Source organism: Lichenostomus cassidix, chromosome 3, assembly GCF_008360975.1.
Source record: "Lichenostomus cassidix isolate B80296 chromosome 3, HeHo_3.0, whole genome shotgun sequence".
Classification (NCBI taxonomy): domain Eukaryota; kingdom Metazoa; phylum Chordata; class Aves; order Passeriformes; family Meliphagidae; genus Lichenostomus; species Lichenostomus cassidix.
Window position 1 is genome coordinate 45,741,388 of NC_139483.1, and position 21,536 is coordinate 45,762,923.

The window sequence follows — 21,536 nt, forward strand, 5'->3', positions numbered from 1 at the left end:
AGAAGGTGAAAAAAGTGAATATCGGTTTAAGCTGAAGTCAAATATTATGGAAAAAAGGGGCAAAGAATCCAAGTTCTACATCAGTAGAAAGGTAGAAAAAATACTCTCCAGTGGTTATTTCTGTTCATCCTCTATGATATTGAGAAGCAACTGGGGATGGTATTTGGGAGGCACTGGTTTAGCGAAGCCTCTGCGCTTTGCTCTTTGATATTCTAATGTTTGAATTTGTCCACAGCCAAACAGAAACCTCTAGGACATGTCCAGCAATTGAGATCCCTAAGACATACACCAGTAGCACATTTCCAAAAACCCGCGCTGGCCAAGTCCACCGCAAGGTGTCGATGTGGTAGCAGTGGAATGAGGATTTGCAGCTGCACGGCAGACTGAGCAGGCGGTCCTGTCCGCTCGGGTCCGTGCTGCGGGCAGGAGCTGCGCTTGGGAGCAGCAGAGCCGCCAGGACACTGCAGCGAGCGGAGCCTCAGCACCGAGACTCCTCTGCACGCCCTTCTGGCCTCAGAGGCTGCCGGAGGCTGAAAGAAACCAAATACCTGCGGGTGAGGCTTGAAGCAATTCTGGTTGAAGCAATTCTGTTGCTTTCTGCCATGTGGAAGGCGAGGCGCTGTTAACCATTTCCTCACAGCTGGACTTCAGCCTGCGGCTCCTGGCTAAGCACACGGCAGCTCAGACGGACTTAGGAGCCGCAGCAGTGTCAGCCTGTGGAGCAGTGAGAGCCAAACGCGGAATAACAGGTTTCGGAGAGGGGGCATGTTACAGAATCCACCCTTTATTCCATGCATTTATTCCCCCCTCACCTGCAGTTCAAGCTGCGGCTGCCCTGCCATCGGCGGCTCAGCATTTATCTTGGCTCAGACCCAGGCGCTGCTGCCAGGCTTTCCTTTCAGGGCAGCAGCCCTGGGAAAGTCACTCGGGGTTAAGTTTAGAGTTCCAGGTTGGCACATTCTTAACGCAAGCCAAAAATAAGTGTGAATGGGGATCAATTTTATGAATTTGCTGAGCTGCCAATTATATTTTAAAGCTGAAATCTGAAACTAGGTTTGCCAGTGGATAAGTATCACAGCCAATCCTTAGGCAGAAATTAATTGGAAAAACACTCTGCAAGCCCAGATAGCATTGCCTTACAAATGTTATCTCCCATGTCTTTCCAGGTGTACTTTGGACATTAGCAGTCAATCAGAGCACAGGGGATTTTAACTAATTAAGTTGATTATCTTGTATGTGTCAATCAACAGTTAGGCAGATATACAACAAATATTCCCAGCATGCAACTGTAAGGCAGAATTAAGTGGGGGGGAAAAGCTTTCCTCCAAACCAAACCAGCACAAGTTTCCAATTGCATTCCTTTTACACCTTCTTTCCTTGCATTTTCAGGGAGCAGGGTCACCACAACTTGCCCAAAGCCAGGTAGCTGGGTTGTGCACCCACATCTCCACAGAACTGAAAATAAAATTCCCCATTGCCAGGCAGAGGCTGGATGTGCAACTCAGCACTTAGAGGCTTGAGCCCACAGCTATCTGAAACCTGCCTGCAGCTTTGTTTCTAAACTGCTTGCCAGAGGCACAAATAACCCTGTGGGTGCAGCTATCACATCACCAGCAGAGCAGCAAAACTGGCTGGAAGACAGGATTTCCTGAGCCTCCTGATGGAGCCTGTACTTGTCCACAAGCCAGCAGATGATTGCCAGCGCTGTGCCATACTCGATTTCATTTATTCAGGCCTGCTTTAAATGCTACATTTGTGGTGCCCAGCTCTTAGTTTTCAGGGCTCAATACAGTTTTTTTAAAGTTTTGGTGAATCCAGTTCATCCCACGTCAAGGCAGATTTACATCATAGCCATTAGCACTGATATTACAGAAGTTACCCATGCTTTCTAAATTCCACCACATGTAAAAGAATCTGTGAAAAACAGAAGACATGCCCATCCTTCTTGAACAACATCTGAAGCAAATTTTCTAGGGGACACAGACAACTTTACAACATCTAAAGTGTATATATCTTATTTATAAAAATATATATAACCTATTTTCATAATATATTTTTACTACAATGATGTATAAACATTATGTTACATTTTACTGACATTGAGCGGAGATCCAAAAGGACTCACAAGATGCAGACTCACCTCAAGTCCTGGGGGCAGTCTTGGTCACCACAATATAAGACATTAGGCTATTAGAAAGCATCCAAAGAAGGGCTGTGAGGATGAAGGGTCTGAGGGAAAGCCAAATGAGAAGCAGCTGAGGTCACTTGGTTTGTTCAGCCTGGAGGAGACTGAGAGGAGAACTCCAATGAGTTCTTCAACATCCTTATGAGGGGAAGAGGAGGAGCCAGCACTGATCTCTTCACTCTTGACAGCACTGGCAGGACCCATGGGAACAACATGAAGCTGAGTCAGGGGAGGCTTAGGTTGGATATCAGGAAAAGGTTCTTCACCCAGAGGGTTTTTGGGCACTGGAAAAGACTCCTCAGGGAAACGGTCACAGCATCAGCCTGACAGAGTTCAAGGAGCATTTGAGCAACACTCTCAGGCATGAGGTGTGTCCTGTGCCCAGCTAGGAGTTGCACTCGATGATTCTGTTGTGCACCTTCCAACTCAGCATATTTAGGATTATAAACACAGAGGTTTTTGCTGGAGCATCCTCGGGATGCTGCCATAGCCCAGCCTGGAAACACTGCTCTGCTCTGAGGTGCAGGGTAACCTCCCCTGAGAGCAAAGGCTCTCCCAGGCTGGTCTTGGAATGATTCTGAATAAAGCAGGAAGCATCAGCTTTGCTCCTGCCTGCCTAAGGACCAAACGCTCTACATTGGGTTAAGAGTACAATAAAACCTTGCCAGCTCAGGAGTGACTCAGCAGCTCGTGTGCATTACATCAAGCCCTGCACCATCAAACATGCTGGCAGGGAAGCCAAGAGAGAATGAGGAAACACTTGGTTTGGGAGCTACCCACGGCCATAAAGTTGTATAACCCCTCACAGCACTGCAGCAGGCTTATCTCCTCCTGACTGGAAAAGGCTAAAAGGGCAGGGAAAGCAAACTCCATTGACCCAGATACTGGAGGCTTGTGAAAAACATCTGGAAAAGGTCAGCAAGCGTGCTGGCTCATGTTACTACTCGAGGACATGGAGAGAGAGCTAACTGTGCCTGTGTCCCGACAGCTGGCAGGCACCCTCCCAAACCACCACAGGAAAACCAACCAGAGGCAGCCAACAGAACCTGCAGGTACGGAGCAGCTTTTGTAGCTAAACACACAACATGAGGCCTTGGGGCAGGGGGGAAGTACTGCAGAAGGCAGGCCCTGTCAAACATGAGTGACGGCTGATGCTTTAGAGGAACACACAGGAGTTGCTTAACAGATGAATAATGACTGACAAAACAAGCCTCTGAGCAATCCAGTTTATGTCACCTATCTCAAGGCCTCATCCACAGCTTTTTACTGGCATGTTTTATTCACTTGTCTTTATAAGGTTGGGTTTAAACGCTTTTACTCCTAAAACGAAAATAAAAACAATTAGGTCATGGCAGTAACAGCAGAAGCCAATTGTGATGTGAAATGAGCTGTGTTACCTTCCTGAGACTCATCTGGAGTCATAAAACCTAAATTCAGAAAAAAAATATTAATCACCACTTGCCAACACCTTCCTTTCGGCCGCAGAAGTGAAAACCCTTCTGCTCTAGTGAGAAAACAGCAGCTGTGACCAAACGATGGGCAATGCCAAGATCAGCCATTCCCTGTCAGCCCTAGGGGTGTGCCATTCCGGTGCCAGAACACAGGATTCATAGCTCATTAACAGCTCCACAGAGAATGGGAGCATCATGGACTGTAGCCCCGTAAACCAGTAACAAGGACACCTCAAGCTGGGGGTGATGCAATCCCTGCTCTGAAGCATTACTAATGCACTTTGTCTCAGTCTCACGAGATGAATTTCACATGTGAAATGAAAAGATACTGAGCTGAGATCACATGGCAGCCCACTGCCTTGTGGGCTCTTTTAGTCCTATAACTTAAAGAGGTATTTTGAAAACTGAGAGAAAAGCATGGTTGCCATGGGGTGACAGACTGATGTTTAAGTGAGATCTAGATGCTGGCACAAGCCTTGAACTTGAGCGCTGTGTGCGATCAAATATCAATAGGCTCAACCCTGCCACCAGGACACAGAGATTGGTCCAGGAAAAGAAAAGGATGAAAAGACAGGAAATTAAATGAAAGAGAATGAAAACCAACGTGAAGCAATAGATCAGGAGACGGATGACACACTTTTCCATGCAACTACGTAAGATATACCTTTGCATGCTACTTACCTTATGTCCACTTTGAACACAGCTGGGCTCTCAAAGTCAGAAGGCAAGTCTTCGAGCATGGCATCACATGGCACAGCTATGCCTGATGACTGCTTTGGGTGCAAACAGTAAATCGTGTCAATAGCAAAGTCTCTCTCCATCACTCAACTCTGTTTTTTCAAGAAGCACTGAGAAATGGGACACATCACTGTTGCCATGAAAAATGGTGAAGCCTGTCTCTTCCAAGCATACTCCACATTTGGAGTGTGGAGCTTGGCAGCCATGGCTGTGGGGCTGGCAGAAAAGCACTCCCTGATGAGATCCATCAGGGCAGCTGTAGGGTCCATTAACAAGAGGAAATTCAGTCCCAGGCCATGCTAGCTGGCTGCTCTGATTCATTTAGTTCAGAGTCCCAGAGTCAGAAGTGAAGCTCATGGGGGCAGAACAGTGGCCAGGCAGCACAGAACTTCATTTCCTTAGGGCTTCAAAAAGTCTTAGCCACTTAGTTTAAAAGTATCAAGCTCAGCAGAAAAAAAACCAAAAAAACCCTGCACTACTAATCATTATTAAAGAGGGAAAGCTTTTGTCATGTCCTTCAGCTCAAAAAACACTAGTGAGACATTTTCTTTCTCATGTACAGGGCTGCTGTGCCAAGGATTATGAAGGATTTCCAAAGCCAAGCATCACACTGCCCTTTTTTTTTCCTCCCTCTTAAGCCCAGCAGCAGCTTAGTTGCAGCACCACAGTAAGATTTTCTACTGAACAGCCCCACTTCTTCAAAACCTTAACATTGAGGAACATGGACAGTAGACATGAAAAGATGTATGCAAGTCCAAATGCTTTCTTCATTGCAAGGGAATTGTACAAGAAACGCTGCAAGAGGTCAGACTGCTGCTGTGGACAGACAAGGACCTGCACAACTTTCTCCAAACCACCAAACAAGTCTGTGACATGGCATCAAATCACAAGCCATCCAGTTTCAACGTAGGTGTCCAATGACAGCAACCAACATCCTCTCTATGACAGCAAATATAAACTATAGACATTGGCCACCAAAAAGTGATTCTTGCTGGCAGGAAAGACACCTCATGACAATCTTTTCGTAATTGTGTCAGGTGTTTCTGTCAGAACACAGTAGTTCCTCAGGTTATATTTAAATGTTATATCTGGCCCCAAAACACAAAGGGAAGATAAATGCTTATGAAAGAAAACAAAAGATATATCCCAACTTTAATCCAAATTTTCACTGTGGCTACCAAGGAGCAGCAACAAACATAGGAAACTTGGTTTGAGTGGTTGTAATTAGAGACAGAGAAAAGGAAAACTGAAAAGACAAAGGCAGATGAAGGCTCAGGGAATAGCAAAATACTGGTGTCACATTCTGCACACTGTCATGGCACAAGAACAGACCATCCTTTAGAAACTGAGCTGGTGACTCAGTAATATTGCTGAGATGGACAAACCAAGGCCAGGTTGCATGGGGCTTTGAGCACCCTGTCTGGTGGAAGGTGTCCCTGCCCATGGCAGATGACCTGCAGATGACCTTTAAGGTCCCTTTCAACCCAAGCCATTCAATGACTCTCGGGTACTTTTGGCCAAATGCCTTTTAAGTGGTATTTCACACTTCACTACTGTCCACAGGCTCACAGTCAGCACCAGCCCAAGAGTCGTAGGATGGGGAACAATGCACCCAAATATGTCCTTCTTCCTAACAGCAGCTCCCCAGATGGGGGGGACGGTAGGTCTCCATGACAATACAATAAGACACCAAGTAACTGCAAACAAGAGCAAACCTGCAAAAAGATTCTGTAAAAAAAATCCATCCATCCAGTTTTGTTCTATACAGGATAAACCCAGAAAATATAAGATATTAAAAATAAATTTAAAAGCCAAAGTAACAAACATAAAAGGGCCCCAACTTACCATTTACAGCTAACTGCAAAGTACAGAGCTGCTACCATGAATAAGTAGATTGTAAATGAAATTTTTTTTTTGTATCAGCTGGTAAGAGACATTATGTACCTGCAAATGTTGCTTTGCTTATAATTTAGATCAACATAAAACTGCTATAAAACAAATTCTTTATTTAATGTTTTTGGACAATAACTTTTGTAATCAAGTTTTCATTACAAACACACATTCATTCTCTCATCTGAAACACGTTTCCTGTCACCTCAGAAGAGCTATCAATGTTTGTTAGCCAGTTTTGAACTCACTTCTAGATTTACTACCTGAATTAGAAAACACCACTTTTAAGGGTTTATTGTATTAGTACAATGGTACAAAGCTAATCAGAATTAATGATGCAAGGGCCATTCTTTTTAGAGTACAAAAAGTGTCTCCTTCAAGGAACCAGTGTCCAACCTCCAAAACCATGCAAGCCAAGCAACTCCTTTTACACACAGGCACCTCTTCTCTGTTGTGGTACACAGCTGTGTACCAACCAGACAAGGCACTCCAGGACTTGCTTCCCACTGTCCTTCCCTCAGGAAAACTGTGTGAACTTTTCCTTGGCATACAGTGAAACATGGCAGGTGCGAGACCTTAGCACACAACAGAGATGTGGCTGTCGTGTGAGCAGATGCACAGTGGTGACATCCACATTTCTCTCATGTGTCATCCCAAGTTCCTGACTCCAATACCCCCTGTCCAGCTTTGAGGCCTTCTGTTTGCCACATTTTGGGTTGCATGTTACAGCAGGGTGCAAGGAAAGCAACACCACCTGCTTCTGTATATGGAGAACAAAGGGCAGAACAGTCCTTACTCCGTTTCCTTGAGGTCTACAACACAACACTCCTTGGCCTTGGGTCTTCAGTCACTTGCAAAAGGAACCTAAATTTAGGCAAAGCTTATCAGTCACAGGCTGATAAGATCTGCAGATATGTACTAAGACAAAAGCACATTAGAATGCTTAATATGCAGCATCTACTACATTTGTCACATCAACTACATCAAAATTGTATTGGCACCGTGTTCCTGTAAATAGTATGAAAAAAAGCAGCCACAGAATTCAAAGCCATAACACAATGCACCCCCTTCAAAAGTGGAACTGGTTTATACAGTCATTTCAAATTGCTTTAGTATCTGAATTGAGATGATACTTTTCTCCTTTAAAATCTGCACTCACATGCAATACAATAGTGTTATATTATTTTAAATCAATATAATAGTGTTATATTATTTTAAATGAACTTGCAAACAATAGGCAGTTTGAACCCATGTAGATGAATCAATCATTTTGGGTCAAAATCCTCTGTAAATACACATCAGTATCTGCAAATTAAATCAATGAAGACAATGGGACACTGGGAAAAATAATCAGCTAAATTCATGCCTGCAGCAGCACTGCACTGGCTGAAGATTGTTATGTTTTGGTTAAATATTAAACGTATTTGCATTTGTGATGAAAGCATAATTATATGCTTTCAATTCCCAATGCTGGGAATTGACATGTCTGAAGTCTTGACTGAAGCAAGAATTTCTGTGGGTTCCACCATTGCTGCCTCTGAAAGTGGCATTGTTTGAGTTCTACTGTAAATGCCATCCACACAGAACTGCTCAAAGAAAAAACCAAATTAAAACAAGAGAATTGTATAAAAAAGTGAAAAGAGTCTGATCACATAATTTCCAATGTTCGCCATCACTCCCAATTGTTCCTACAGCATTTAAGCTTATTACAGAGCCTGAAGCCTTCAAACATTTCTTATTAACTCCTCCTGTTCTCTCACAGTACTTTTAAAGTATTGTTTACACAAAGTAAAGTTTACATAAAATATGAACCTCACAAGGCATTTTGGACAACATAAAATCAAAGACTGTTCCTCAAAATTAGCAATAAAAGAGCTATTCAAGCAGTCAGGCTTGAAAAATGAATGCACTGTAAATATTCCACTCTGTGCCAATGAAAGTAATCAAAAGTTTAAAGTTGGCTTGTATTTTCTGTTCAACTTATAAGGCCATTTTTAACAAATATGTGATAAACAAACTATCAAAGCATTTTTTTGCTAAGGTTGGAATTAAATATTAGTAATAGCCGCTGTGCATTCACAAGCTGCACTATATATTCTCTTAAGTGTACTGAAAAGTTTCTGCCACTGCTTTGTAGCAATACCCCCATTTTAGAATACCAAAGTAGTACTGAAAACAGTAAATACTCAGTAAAGTTTGATAGATGGCTTTTTTTCTTTTTTCAAATATTTGTTCTACATCTTTAATCAAGTCTTTAATTTGTGTCCAGACTCCAATGTACATTCAAGTTAGAGGAATGTGATTGAAGAAACATAGTGTTGATAAGGATACTTTTCTCCCTGGCCATCTATAAAACATGCTTAAGGTAGATGTTTCAACATCACAAAACTGATTAAATTCACATAAATAAAGCAAAAACACAGCCAGCCACAAATACTGACCATACAGTTTTAAATCAAATCTATCATTAGCTTGAGACTGAAGATACTGAATTTCACAATTAATCTGAATTTCATGGTTGCCATATCTAACCACACTACTGGACAACAAAATAGCTCTACACATTGGAGACTGCACAAGACAAACGTTTTTCTAATATATCTAGAAAGCAGCACGGTGAGCTGAAGTCAGTTCCACAGAGCTGATTGTCACACAGCAGCCCAGTACCACCTTTGTCTCAGTTTTGTTGGCAGATTTTTAAAGTTATGCCAATTCCAAAACTTGACAAAGTGATAATCTTGAGCATTTACAAAAAATAAACAGAAGCATCTCTGAAAGCCAAGAAGGGTACTCCCTTCCTGCCCACAAGTACTTTTTTATTACAGTTACAGAGATCCCTGACAAAGAGAGTACAGAAAAGTAAAAAGCCATAAATCAGCATCCATGATAAAGTACTGATGCTCACAATACAAAGTTAAACCTTGGTGCAAATGTTTCTTTTTTTATGTTCTATGAGAAAAAAAATTCAGCAGTGAAATCTAGTTCTTGTTCATCCTTCAAACTGAAACTCTTAAAGACATACTACATTGACAGGCCACTATTCTGGTATCAGGTGAAGCAAGGGCTGATGATATACATGACCTGAGGTAGACAAAGAACATTAAACCCTTGAGAAAGTGAAAGTCTGTGGAACAGACACTGAAGACATCATTTCTCTTACCCCACTATTCCAGGATCTGTTACTGAAAAGACTGTCCAACACATACTCATGCAGTACAGATGGCTCTGCACAGCTAGCTGGGGCAAGGATGTAAGTTTTTTTCTTTCTTTCAGAAAATAAACACTCAAATGCAGGGAAAAGATCAATTATGCATTTCATAGAATGAGCAGGATTCCATCTCACCTATTTCTCCAAATATGCTCTTTCCACCCCTCAGCTGACTGGAGTTTACTGTTTGCTTTAAAAATACAGCTGCTCTCCTCGTTCAACGCTATTCCTCATACTGCAGATTAAGGCACTCCAGCTCAATAACATGCATTAAAGAATTTTTTTTGCTGGATCTGTAGTAAAATTTTTGCTAAATCCATTTAGCGATGTCTCCTGAAGACCTTATACACAGCATCAGCATGTCTCAGGAAAGCCCAACTCCGCGTAACAAGTATCTGCTTAGACAGGGTCCATGTGGGAAACACATCTCTATGAACACTGCACATCTCACAGCACTTATATACGTAGCACCAAGGTACAGTTTAACGATGCTCATCTTTAAACTGTGCTTTTATCAACATCAGTTTGCCAACTGCTAGCACACAGTGGTTGCCACTTTGATTTAGAAAAATATTTTTAAAATCATAAACCCCAGAAGCATGAAGTAAGACGGGCCTGTGCCTAGCTTATTACTGTATGAATAAGTGAGTGGGTCTTTGGTCAGAAAACAACTTTGGTCAGTGCAACTTTATGAAATACATTCCTTATGCTCACTGAATTGGAATTAAACAGAGTAAAGCATGGGAGGAGAGACAAGGTTCAACAAAACAAAGGCTTAAATAAAAGGTCTGGTCATAAGAAATCAGCCTACTTTTAATTCTCTTAATGCTTATTGTTCTGTTGAGTATTCTGTTGTTCCACAGCATGGAAAAAGCAAACAAATCACAAAAGAAAACATTAGAATATAATTTTTTTTTAATTTTTATAAATAACTTATCTGTTACAAAGGCAGTTTACCCAGCTAAATCACAAAACCATCAACTCAAGATATCCAAATTAGGTTTTATTAATAAACAGGTAAAAACTGATTTGTCAATCTTCACATAGAACTGCAGATGAAGCTGAAAAACAAGGCCTCATTTTATAAACAAAATGCATTGAATGCAAGTGCTTTGGGTCTACTGCCTAATTACCTGGGATTGACATTTTCTTCCCACATAAAAAAAATGCATAGCCTTCAAAACAAAGGCCTCTGTGCATTCACATAGATCACTTGTAAAACTCCTAATAAAAGTGTCCACTGGCGGATGTTTACAGTGGGTGACAGTCTACTTTGTCTCTTGCTACATTGTTAGCACTCCCTCCAGCCTCACACTAAGTGCTGCTGCTACATAATTCTTTGCGTGCCGTCTTTCATGCATATTGTACTGGAATTCCATTTTCTTGATCTCGGTTACATACATCCCCGATCATGTGAGTATTTTCCTTAAAAAAAATAGATCATCAAAATAAAAGAGATGCTTGAGGTTGTTTCAGTGTTCAAGTCTGTTTGATTTCTCTTTTCCAGCCTTTACTTCAGTTGTCCTAAATACTGCTATCCTTGTTTTCTATAAATATGAGACTTCACCACAAAGTCAGGTTTAGAAACTGGCTGCCGAAACAGGAAAGCATTTAAAGTCCTTGAACAAAGCTGTACGATGCTGCTGCTGTTGATTTTGGCACTGTATGTACTTCCCCAATGAATCTCTCTTCAGGAGTCTGCAAGATACCCAGCAGATGAAGCAAGCTTAACTCGGATGCTGATCTGTTGGTGGGTTGAAAGTTTCCTAGTATAAAGTTTCCTCACACCAGACAAAATGCTCCCTTTGTGTCACCCACCGTAAAACTCAGTGTACAGAGTGAACTATATGCATAACTCTTCCAACTTTTCCCGCACTTTTACCACGCTGCATCTGCAGGTCTTCACAGATCATCAGCATTTACAAGAGCAATGTACAGAACGAGCAGAGGAAAGCTATTTTGTGCATAGTTTCTTATTAATGCTCTTATTTTAAGGCATTGCTTCTCTCAGATAAAAGCTTAAAAAAAGGGACATGATCGTGCTTAATCACTTAAAGGGAAAAAAAGAAAGTTAACAAAAAGACTATTACACTATACATACAGAAGTACAAGAAAATAATAAAGGTGAAGAAAAGAAATCACTTAAAGCAGGCTCTAGAGCTATGTACAGTAGGAAAAGCTTTGGGGTATTTCACTGTGTGTATTGTACAGACAACGCATGCAGTTTTTCCTTTTCATCTTTAGATGTGATTGTACTGATTTCTGGCTTCACAGAGATGTTTTCAGGGAAGACAAGGCAAAGAGTACCACTGATTTCTGAAGTTCTTCCCTTTATCAAAGGCACTATGTGGCAGCAGTTAGTTTAGATATTTAAACCTTGTTCCTTTTAAGGTCTCCTCTGTGCATGTAGTGTTTCACTGAAAGCTCTGAAAACAAAAACACTAGCACTCCATTCTTTTCCCCTGTCAAAATTCAGTAGTGACATTGGGGCAGAGAAGAGGATGGGCAACACCCAGGCACTGAACATGGTGTGTGTTATTGGTAATACTGTACATGGTTTAGGCAGCTGGCGAGTCTCTCAGCAGATTGCCCTTCAGCCGTTCAGTGTCAACTGCCTGTGACACAACTCTGAGGTATTGCTTGCTCTGTGGGCTGACATTTAACATTAGCAAAATACCATCTTGTCACACCTTCCATTTTACAAAATCCTATGCATAAATGCTCTTTTTGCCCCCCAATGACTGGACAATTCCTTGTACATTTGCTATGGTTTTATGGAAGGTCATGGGCCTGTTGGCTCAGAAATGCCTGGGCATTTCACACTGTTCACAGCGATTTAAGGCCGGATGATTTAAAAAAGTACAGGCGGTACAACTCCACTGAGCTCCCTCATCTTCATCTGTGTCTGGAACAGTCTTTGGTGTTTTCACAATGGACCTCTGATCTGTGACATGGAACAGATAAGATAAGCAGTTACTAACTGAAAACAGCATGGAAAGAATTTTGAGATTTTTTTTTCAGTAACTGAGATCTTGCTCCTCTGAGAACAGCACAGTTATTACGAGTGACAGAAGCAGCTTTTTACCACCCCCTTGACTATAGCTTGACTGCAAGTCAGCCAAAAGGCTCAATGTAAAATTATAAAAAGCATGTTTCCTATCCCTTAACTTTGCTTTCTTCCCTTCCTTCCCTCAGTTCAAAGCTATTGCATAAATAGGAGATACAATTTATGAATTAATCAGCACCGGAAACATGCACAAGATTTACAAGTTTGAGGTCTACAGAGTGGTCTAAAATTCATTAGGACTAGAAGTAAATGCTCTGTAACCCTTTGACATGTTTAACTTTTCGATCCTAGAAAGTAGCAGTTCTCTCCCAAGCCAACTCAGCAGGCAGATGTACTAAAGAAAAACCAATGCCTGGCTCTGTCATGCTACAGAGTAATCCTTTCAAACATACAAACACATCTTTTTGCATGATGTGTTAAACAACAACCTTGAACTATTTTAAAAGAGAAAAGAAGAGAGAAAAGGGATGAAAAGAATGAAAAGAGAGATGAATGACTTCTCAAGTTAAGGGTTGCCAGTTTAGGCAACCCTTTAGCCCATTATTCCTTTAGCCCATTATTGCATATGGAGAACATCTCATCAGCAACTAATCAACAGCAATTACTGCAAAATGACAGCAAAAGCTTCAGAAGTATAATGGCACTATCACAGATGCAAGAAGAACGATTTTTTTTCTTTTGTGAACAGTGGTAATTGTGGTTTAAGTCAAAGCTTACACGATAGTTAAATTGAAGTTTGAAATGAAAATGAAAGTTAATGAAGAACTAAGATACAGCAGTGATACTTTTTATAAAGGAAAGAAGAAAAGAAAGATAATTGAAATAGGGACTTTAGAGTTTTATAAACCAGTCAGGGTTAATTTTGCATTTTTAAGATAGACTGAATGAAACACTTCAATTTGTGAGTTCCTAGAAGATAAGCTAATAGAAATGTTGACAACTAGTTACAGAAAATTAATTTTTCTTCTTTGATAGGTTAGTTTTTATTTACTGTAAAAGGAACTACATAATTGACAGAACTTACAAGTTACTCATGGTTCAGTTCTAACTAATGTAACTCATGCTCATTTTTAAAGCAAGATAGATACTTCCACTACATAAACTACCTTCCAATATATTATCCATCTTAAACATTACCCATTTAGTATACTTCTCTTTCCTGAATGTATGAAAAGAGAGGAAACAAGAGCAAACAGAAGCATACTTGCTGCCAATACAAGTAAAATGCAAGGTTTGTATGCTTTTGAAGTAATCTATTTCATAATCAACACTTAAACAAGATTCATAAATTAGAACTTGGTATTAGATACAAACCAGGCATTTGTATCAAATCCAAATTTTATCAGTACAATACCTTTGGGTTTTGGTGGCACGGGACCAAGAAATCCAATATTATCGTAAAAATTATGAATAGCGCTGGGATTAAAATGTGGTCCTAAAAATAAAAAAAAAAGGTGCAGCAGTTAAAAAAAATAAACTTGAGTAGGGAGGCATATCAGTTTTTTCTGGCAGTAATTCTGTTAACAATAGTCTTATGTACTTACTACCTTTTATATCAAGGTGTCATTAAAGACCCAAGTGAGATATTAGTGATGTCAACAACACACTTCAAGAAACTTATTGCCCAAAATACGCAATACAAAGTAAAGTCAGAGACAAAATCTAGCAAACCAAACTCCTAAAGGTATCTTTTTCTGCCACTCTTTAAGACCACTTAAAGAGTCTTAAAGAGTGGCAGAAAATTTAAAAAATCTCAGCATTTTTTAAATTGCAACTATACTCAGAGTTATCTTACCTACCATGCATGCTTAGAATTAAAACTCAGAGAAAATTCTAAATACAATTTACCGTAACAAGCAAAAAACCATCACCCACCATTCACTATTTAAGGTCAAATTTCTTAGTGCAGCATTACATTGAGCACATCTATCTACCTTCTCTTGAACTGCATTGTCTGAAGAAGAACTTTTGCAGCTCATGTCCCAACTGATCTAACTGCTCATTGCTTCTGAAAGTGGGAAGCATTAATTCCTTCCCTCTCACTATCTCAGTTCTCCCTTCCCGTGCCTCTCCCTCACATAAGCTGTAGCAAGCTTTTCCAGCAATGCAACAGTTTTAGCTTGGCTTGTGAACAGGATCAGATCTGCAAAGGGTCTAAAAAACTAATACAGAGCCAGAGCTCAGTAAGTGGAAAGAGAGAGAAGCAGGAAGAGAGAAGGCTTTCTTGTTGGCAGCTCTTGAACTGGCTCAGCTGTCTCATAATTTCACCCCCATGACCAAAGGCTGTGTCCCGGCAGACAAGGAAAGCAGAGAGCACACTGGAAGTTACAATTGCACTTTGTATTTGCTAACTTGAGAGGCTAAACACAGACAGAAGTGGAAGACAAGAGAGATGCAGACATATATATAGCCGTATCATTTAAGAATCTTATTCTCTCTCTTTGATACTCAGATAACCAAATTTTCCCCCAGCATTTAATAAATAAATGGCATCACAAATTTCTCTCTGCTGAGCCAAGAATGAAATAGGATTGACCGTGGGATTAGGAAAATCATATGGCCAACAAAAACAACAGGCTTTAAAGACAGTTACTTCTGTGGTTTCACTCAAACTAACATGACAATTTTGCAAATAGTGTGTATATCCATAATTTATGACACAGACTTTCTGAAACACGTGAACAGTGAAAAAAAAAATCAACATTTACAGTCACTGATGTACTAAGACATACTGTACCTCTTGCTTGAAAAAGATCAATCTCTTTGGTTAGGCAATCTATGTCTATCTGCAGCTGTCTGTTACAACTTCTTAACTGCTGCATTTCTTCCAGCTGAAAAAATAAATCTCCCTGTTAGACTAATTTTCTCAGTTCATTAACAGTTATCATTCATGCACAGGTAGACAGCATTTAGTTATTTCAGAAATCACGATAAAAAAAGCCTCCTTAACGACCACCTTTCCTTAAAATCAAGCATTATCTTACAAAAAGCTTCCAAACCGACTGAACAGTTCTCTCTCCTCAGCCCTCAGAGCTGACTGAGCAACTGCAAATTGCAGTCAGGGCACAGCCAATGGTCCAGTCCACCAGATCAATGGATGATCATCTAGCACTGAAAACAGGTGCATTAATGCATTTCTCTGAGCTTGGTATATGCACTAAGACCAGAAATACTTGATGTGGATAGCAGTATGTGTATTAAGCTGTGGTCTGAAATGCTGGAAAGGACTACCAGGTCAAACCTTTTGTGGCTGCTTTTAAAAGCGATACTTGACAAAGCAATTAGCGAACTTCAAGGTTGTGGTTAAATGATGCACTTTTAGTCCTTTTTCTGAACTGCACTATTTATCAGCTTAATTCTAGCTATACTGCCTGTCCCTAGTACAGTGTCAATATATGAACAACACTTCCTTCAATTTATTGTGACAGACCACACTTGTGGTTTAGGTTTATACCCTACAGACGTTTCAACTTACTGATGGAATTTGGGAAACAGAATTCGATCTTTTCAGGCGCCTTCGTGTTAGGTTATTCTCCATTTCATTGACCTCTGATTTTAGTTTATCCAACTTTTTCTTTTGAACCTCAAGTTCTCGCTGAAGTCGCTCCATCCTGGCCTTCTGGTGTACCAGTAAAGCTGCAATACATAAAGTCCCATTTTATCTACTTTATTATTCTTCACATGACAACGTCAGATAAAGATGCATGTCAGTATTCTTTTGGGAAAAAACAGACAAAACCACCACTACAGACTGCTTTTCCATTTTCCTCACAAGAAAATCTCTGCCACAAGCCACAAAGTGCTGTATTTTTGAAAACAGCACAGACTAACTACAGACAAGCAAATACAAGAAAGCCATACAACGTAATAAATGGCCATGCAAAATATAACTGTAAGCTGTAAAAACCTACAAGACTGACTACCCAAAGCCAACAATAAATATTTCTTTGTGTATTCAGCCTAACCATTGTAAAACAGCATGAAGAGGATTTCAGACACAGAACTGCAATATGGAGCACCTGCTTATTGCAACTAAGATTGGAACACTATTCAGTGTTCCATCAAATGAAACCAAACCAGAAATAAGCACAGCACTAGCAAACTGCGGTATTTATCAGAAGCTGGACTGTATGTCATTTTATCACTAAACTATGGTGCAGAACCATTAGCTCAGCTTCTAATTTCTAACACTGCTTACTATTTGTAAAGCAAAAGCACAAGGACACCTAATTTAGAAACAATGAAGTTAGCATTTAAACCACAGTTTTTTTAAGGTATAAAGAACCTAAGTAGCAGGTGACAGAAATTCATGCAATCTAATGAGTTTATTTCATTGAAGGCATGTTTACTATTAAATATCATCACAAAAGCAGATATCACTGCTCAAAGCAGTAATCACCTCCTATAAAAGTGTATTTCATTAAATAAACCAAAGAATCATTTTAATTTCTGTACAGCCATTCATTCATCCATGAAAGTAGTAATTCTGTGATCAGTTTCAAAACTATGAATACTTTTATATCACCCTGGAAATTATAAAAAAGTAGCAATAACAAGGTATTTTAAAAAGATTGAATTTGCCTCACAAAGTCTTTAAGTCAAACTCCAGCTGGAACATGATGTTTAATTCCTCATGATTTCTTCAGGTAACAAAAAATCAGAAGCACTCAAATCTGGTTGCCTAGGTTTCCCAACTAGCAGCACAGGAAAAAAAAATTCATCAAAAAGATGCAACTTTGTGCATCTTTGGCAAGCAGAACTGTCTTCTGCTGCAGCTCTGGCCTGTTCATTCATTCATTCACACGTCATATTTTGTCTTCCAGAGGTTCTTCAAAAGGAGGAATCATGCCAAACTATTTTTGAAAAGTGTTACAGACTGTAAGGCCTTACCGTGATCCAGCCTAGGCTTTTGAGTCACACATGTTCACAAGATACTGAAATGACACCTAGCTTCTGCTAGGTTTTGTTCAAATCAGAGAAGTTTTCATAACCAAACACCTTTATTTTGGGTCACAGTAGTCACAATACAGTTAAAATTGCAGCTGCATTCACAGGTAATATAAAAATGTAATAACAGAAATCTCAAGATAAAGATTTCTGTTGAAGACTTGGAATTATCAGGTCGGTAAACTCAACACAGTCTCTCCTCTTGAAAAGCCTTTTACAAACAGCAAATGTAGCTGCAACTCTAAAGAAAGGAAATCAAAGACTACTTTGCCTCTACTCCTGCAGAGAGTATACAAGCCCTTTTCCCTTCTACATTTTATTTCCACTTTTAGACAGTCTCTTCTGTTTTCACTGCATTTGTAAGACTGCTAAAGGAACACAGCTATGCTCCACTGACCAGAATCAGAACTCTTCAGACCTGTCAAACTGTGGATGCAGGCTGTTGGTGAGTAGCCCGGACTGCTGGATGTGGTAGATGAGGAGCATTGTTACCAGAATATCAGGTTGCATGGCACAGCATGGCCTCAAGAGTACAACTATGACCAAGACTTTGCCTGTGCATCCCCTACCTCCTTTTCTGTTTAAGCTACTCTTGTAAAGAAAAAAACTCCACCATTTCGCATTTTGATGTTTTCCCACTTGTGCAATTTAGAAATTTAGCTGTCATTATGGAACTGCACAAGGAGGAGAAGGCACTGATGGATGCCCACAGCACTATTATATGCCTTTCATTTTCATGTCATGTCTGGAAAGTTATGCAATTTATTCTCCTAGAAGCTTTGTGACTACCATCTGACAATTTCAAATTCCAACAGGTTTTAAAAACACACATTACCATTATGATTACAGAAGAATCACTTGATACTGCTATGCTATTCTTCTACTATTAAAAGCAACTTTGATAAGGAACTTGAAAGTGATTGGTTTAAGTGGAGATTTTCACACATAATTTGGTAATTTTGCTTAAACACCAATTTGACAGCTGCAGGAAAACAATGGTGGGGGGAAGACAAAACCATCCCCGTATTTCACTGGAGTATTTATGAATGGAAACTGGCAATTTAAGTATTCGGCTCCCTCTAGCGTTGCTCAGAGCAACTGAAAACGTTCAGAAAAAACACTGCAGTTCAACTTCTTAATTAAGTGCAAACAGGATACTTGGCACATTTAGTTTTTTACACTTCTGCACGTTTGCATTCAGCAGAGAGCAGTACACTTCAATGCTCTGGCAGATGCCCCTGTTTCCTCTGCCATTCAAAGCGCACATTTCTCACATAAAAGCTATATATCATTGTAATTACAGGGAGCAGGAAAGTCCGGAGGACAAAAGTTCACTCTTCCTCTCCCAGAGACCTTCTCAGGCGGGTACTAAATATACTTTTAAGTCTCTAAATGTATGCTTAATTGTTTTCTCAAGGACTCTGTGAATGTGAATTTTAAAGTCAGAGTGTCTTTTGTTATTGTAAGTATTTTTAAGAAAAATTCTAGTCTAGGAATGCAATGATTTCACCCTATCCTATAGACCTATGTATTTCTGAAATGTCTTAGTTTGCCAGATATGGAGGGGATTTCTGGCGATGCAATTAGTCTAAGGCAGGCGGTTTGTGAAAGTCTCAGGATACACCTTTTCTGCATTTGATGCTTCACAAAAGTTAGTAATTTAATATGCAACTTCAGTAGTTCAAACTGGTTTTTTTTGTTCTGTCTTTTCAACACTCTTCACCTAATTCTTTAAAAAGAGCATCTCTGAATAGTGGGGCTTGATATGCTGAGTCAGATATAAGGTGGTTTCTTTTTATTAAACCACATGATGCAATGCGCTCAGAGCCCCTTGGAGCATGTGCCGCAGATGTATCTCATTCAAGTCTTTTTTCTTAAACATCTACAAAGACTGGCTAAGAAATTAAGAAATTTGTTTCCTGCAGCTTTATTTATTATTTAAAGTTTTTAAAAGCTCCAAGAAACCGAAGCCAGAGCTATGCAAAACGTTAATTTACTAATCTACCTTATCAATTAGTTTATTTACATTAAAAACACAGCGGCAAGAATTGCTAAGCAAACATGCACCCAACATATTCACCCAACTTTGCACACCATCCTCTTTTAAGTTAAAGAAAATAGTATGAAAAAGTCAGACAGTCAAAGACATGAAATATTTAACCAAAGGTCTTAAGCTCCCTGGTAAGAAAACATTGACCTAATGATTTTATTACACAGTTATGTAATTTTTTGATGGGATACCTTCCCATTATACAGAAGGAAAGTTACATGCAGAATGAACAACTATTAAGTAATTGTTTAGCCTCACTACTCATCACATTACTTACATGCATAGAGAGCGTACATCACAAAAATGTATGAGTACAGAATTTTCAGCATCTAACAGGATTTCACTTTTCATCATCCATGAGACACTTTATACTAAACTAAATTATATACTGAAATCTCACTTAACTACTTCATGTTAAAAAAACTGATTATAAATTGTAATCTCTGTACACAGACAGAACTAATACTGAACAGGGGAGCATAAAAATGCATCCTCTTTTAGCTGTCCTTCTGGGCATGCACCTAGAATTACTCTTCTCACAGCATTATGAATTCTTACTGACTTCAACAGCAGACACATGCACCCAACATTTCCACAAGCAAGACCTCAGTATCTCAAACTAGAATCCTAGAAAATGAGAAACATTCCTTGGCAACCAGTTTTGAAACTGGTGACAGTGAGTTTCTCAGGATCACAGAGTCAATGCCAGGGATACAACCAAGCATTCCAGGGAAACAACAGTAATTTTACCTGAGCAGTACCCACCACTCCTTTACACATTATATAACCTCCAGGTTTGGCAGCAAACAAAACAAAGGTCTGGGGCAGCCTTCTACTACCTGCTGTGACTTTCTTGGGAGGGAAACCAGAAATATAATCATGGAGGGAGACTGGAGTGCCTACACACGCTGTAACTAAGTAAAGCTTCTCAGATGGCAGGCAGCAGCACCTACAGAGAGGTCCAACATGTCTTCTCTTCTGTGGTTGGACCACGCATATAAACGTAAAGTAAATAAAAACAGTAAAGGAAATTTCCTTTAATATCAAAACAACTCCACTTCCACTCCAAGGCTTCTTTTCCTCAAAGCCAGTTTCAGTTCTTCCTGCCAAGATAAGGAGCATTCTGGCAGAAATGGAAAAGCTGATAAAAATACATTTTTCTCTAATCATGGGCAAAGGAATTGCTCATCTCCTCTGGCTAAAATTAAAATGAAACAAGCACCTAGCATGAAAGGCTTCTGGCAGTCTGGCTAAATTATAAGGAATTTAGAACACAGAAAACATCAAGTAACTCAAATTCCTTTTTGAATGCAAGACGGAAAAAAACCACTGCTAACTGTAAGAAACATGTTTCAAAGCAACAATTAGGACTTTCAGATACCAGTATCATGAAAGTAAATCTATCACAGACTTTTCAACTGTCCAAATATTAATTAATAACAAAAATGTAAGAAATATTGCTCTTATTGCTGCAGAAATGAAGCGTATTTGCCAGAAATCCAAAACACCTCTAGATGTAAAGAACTTCAGAAGTGTAAGTGCACTTTCTAGGGAAGGACACAGATGGATGGTGTCTTCCTGAGGTCCCTAAAGTTGTATCAGCCCACATGATACATCTACACATCATCCAAATGCTGCCTCTTGGGTTCAGGAAGAGCTGGACTCCACGGCAGGTATGAGGTCAATGATTCTGGAACTTTGGGTTGTGTATCAAGCCTGCCTTATCTTGATAAACTGAATGCTGATACCTGCACCTTGTAGAGATCGTGCAGAGCCTTACAGTGGCCATCACTACCAAGGGTATAAAAGACAAAGAAGCAGACCTGGTAGAAGTCAGTGACATCAGAAAGGAAAAACAGAAGAAAGGGACAAACTCCCAAAAAGTATCCACAATGCAGTTTTGCAACCCCCTAAGAAGTAGCCAGGATGCTTGGGAAGCAAGTTCATGATCTAGAAGAGTGTTTAGAACCTAAAGATTTCAATTGCTCAGTTTCTGGGTA

General features: G+C 39.9%; 1 protein-coding gene across 2 annotated transcripts in view; it reads right to left on the reverse strand.

Annotated features, from left to right (window-relative positions):
- Positions 1-10,369: 10,369 nt before the first annotated feature.
- Positions 10,370-21,536, reverse strand: part of TAB2 (TGF-beta activated kinase 1 (MAP3K7) binding protein 2) — a 59,731-nt gene continuing 48,564 nt past the window's right edge. For both annotated transcript variants that reach the window (XM_085055586.1, XM_085055587.1), the window contains exons 4-7: positions 16,015-16,175; positions 15,277-15,370; positions 13,894-13,974; positions 10,370-12,416 (exon numbers count right to left, since the gene is read on the reverse strand). In XM_085055586.1, coding sequence (XP_084911712.1) covers positions 12,271-12,416; positions 13,894-13,974; positions 15,277-15,370; positions 16,015-16,175 — 482 coding nt within the window. In that variant the 3' untranslated portion in view covers positions 10,370-12,270. The remainder of the gene's footprint in view (positions 12,417-13,893; positions 13,975-15,276; positions 15,371-16,014; positions 16,176-21,536) is intronic.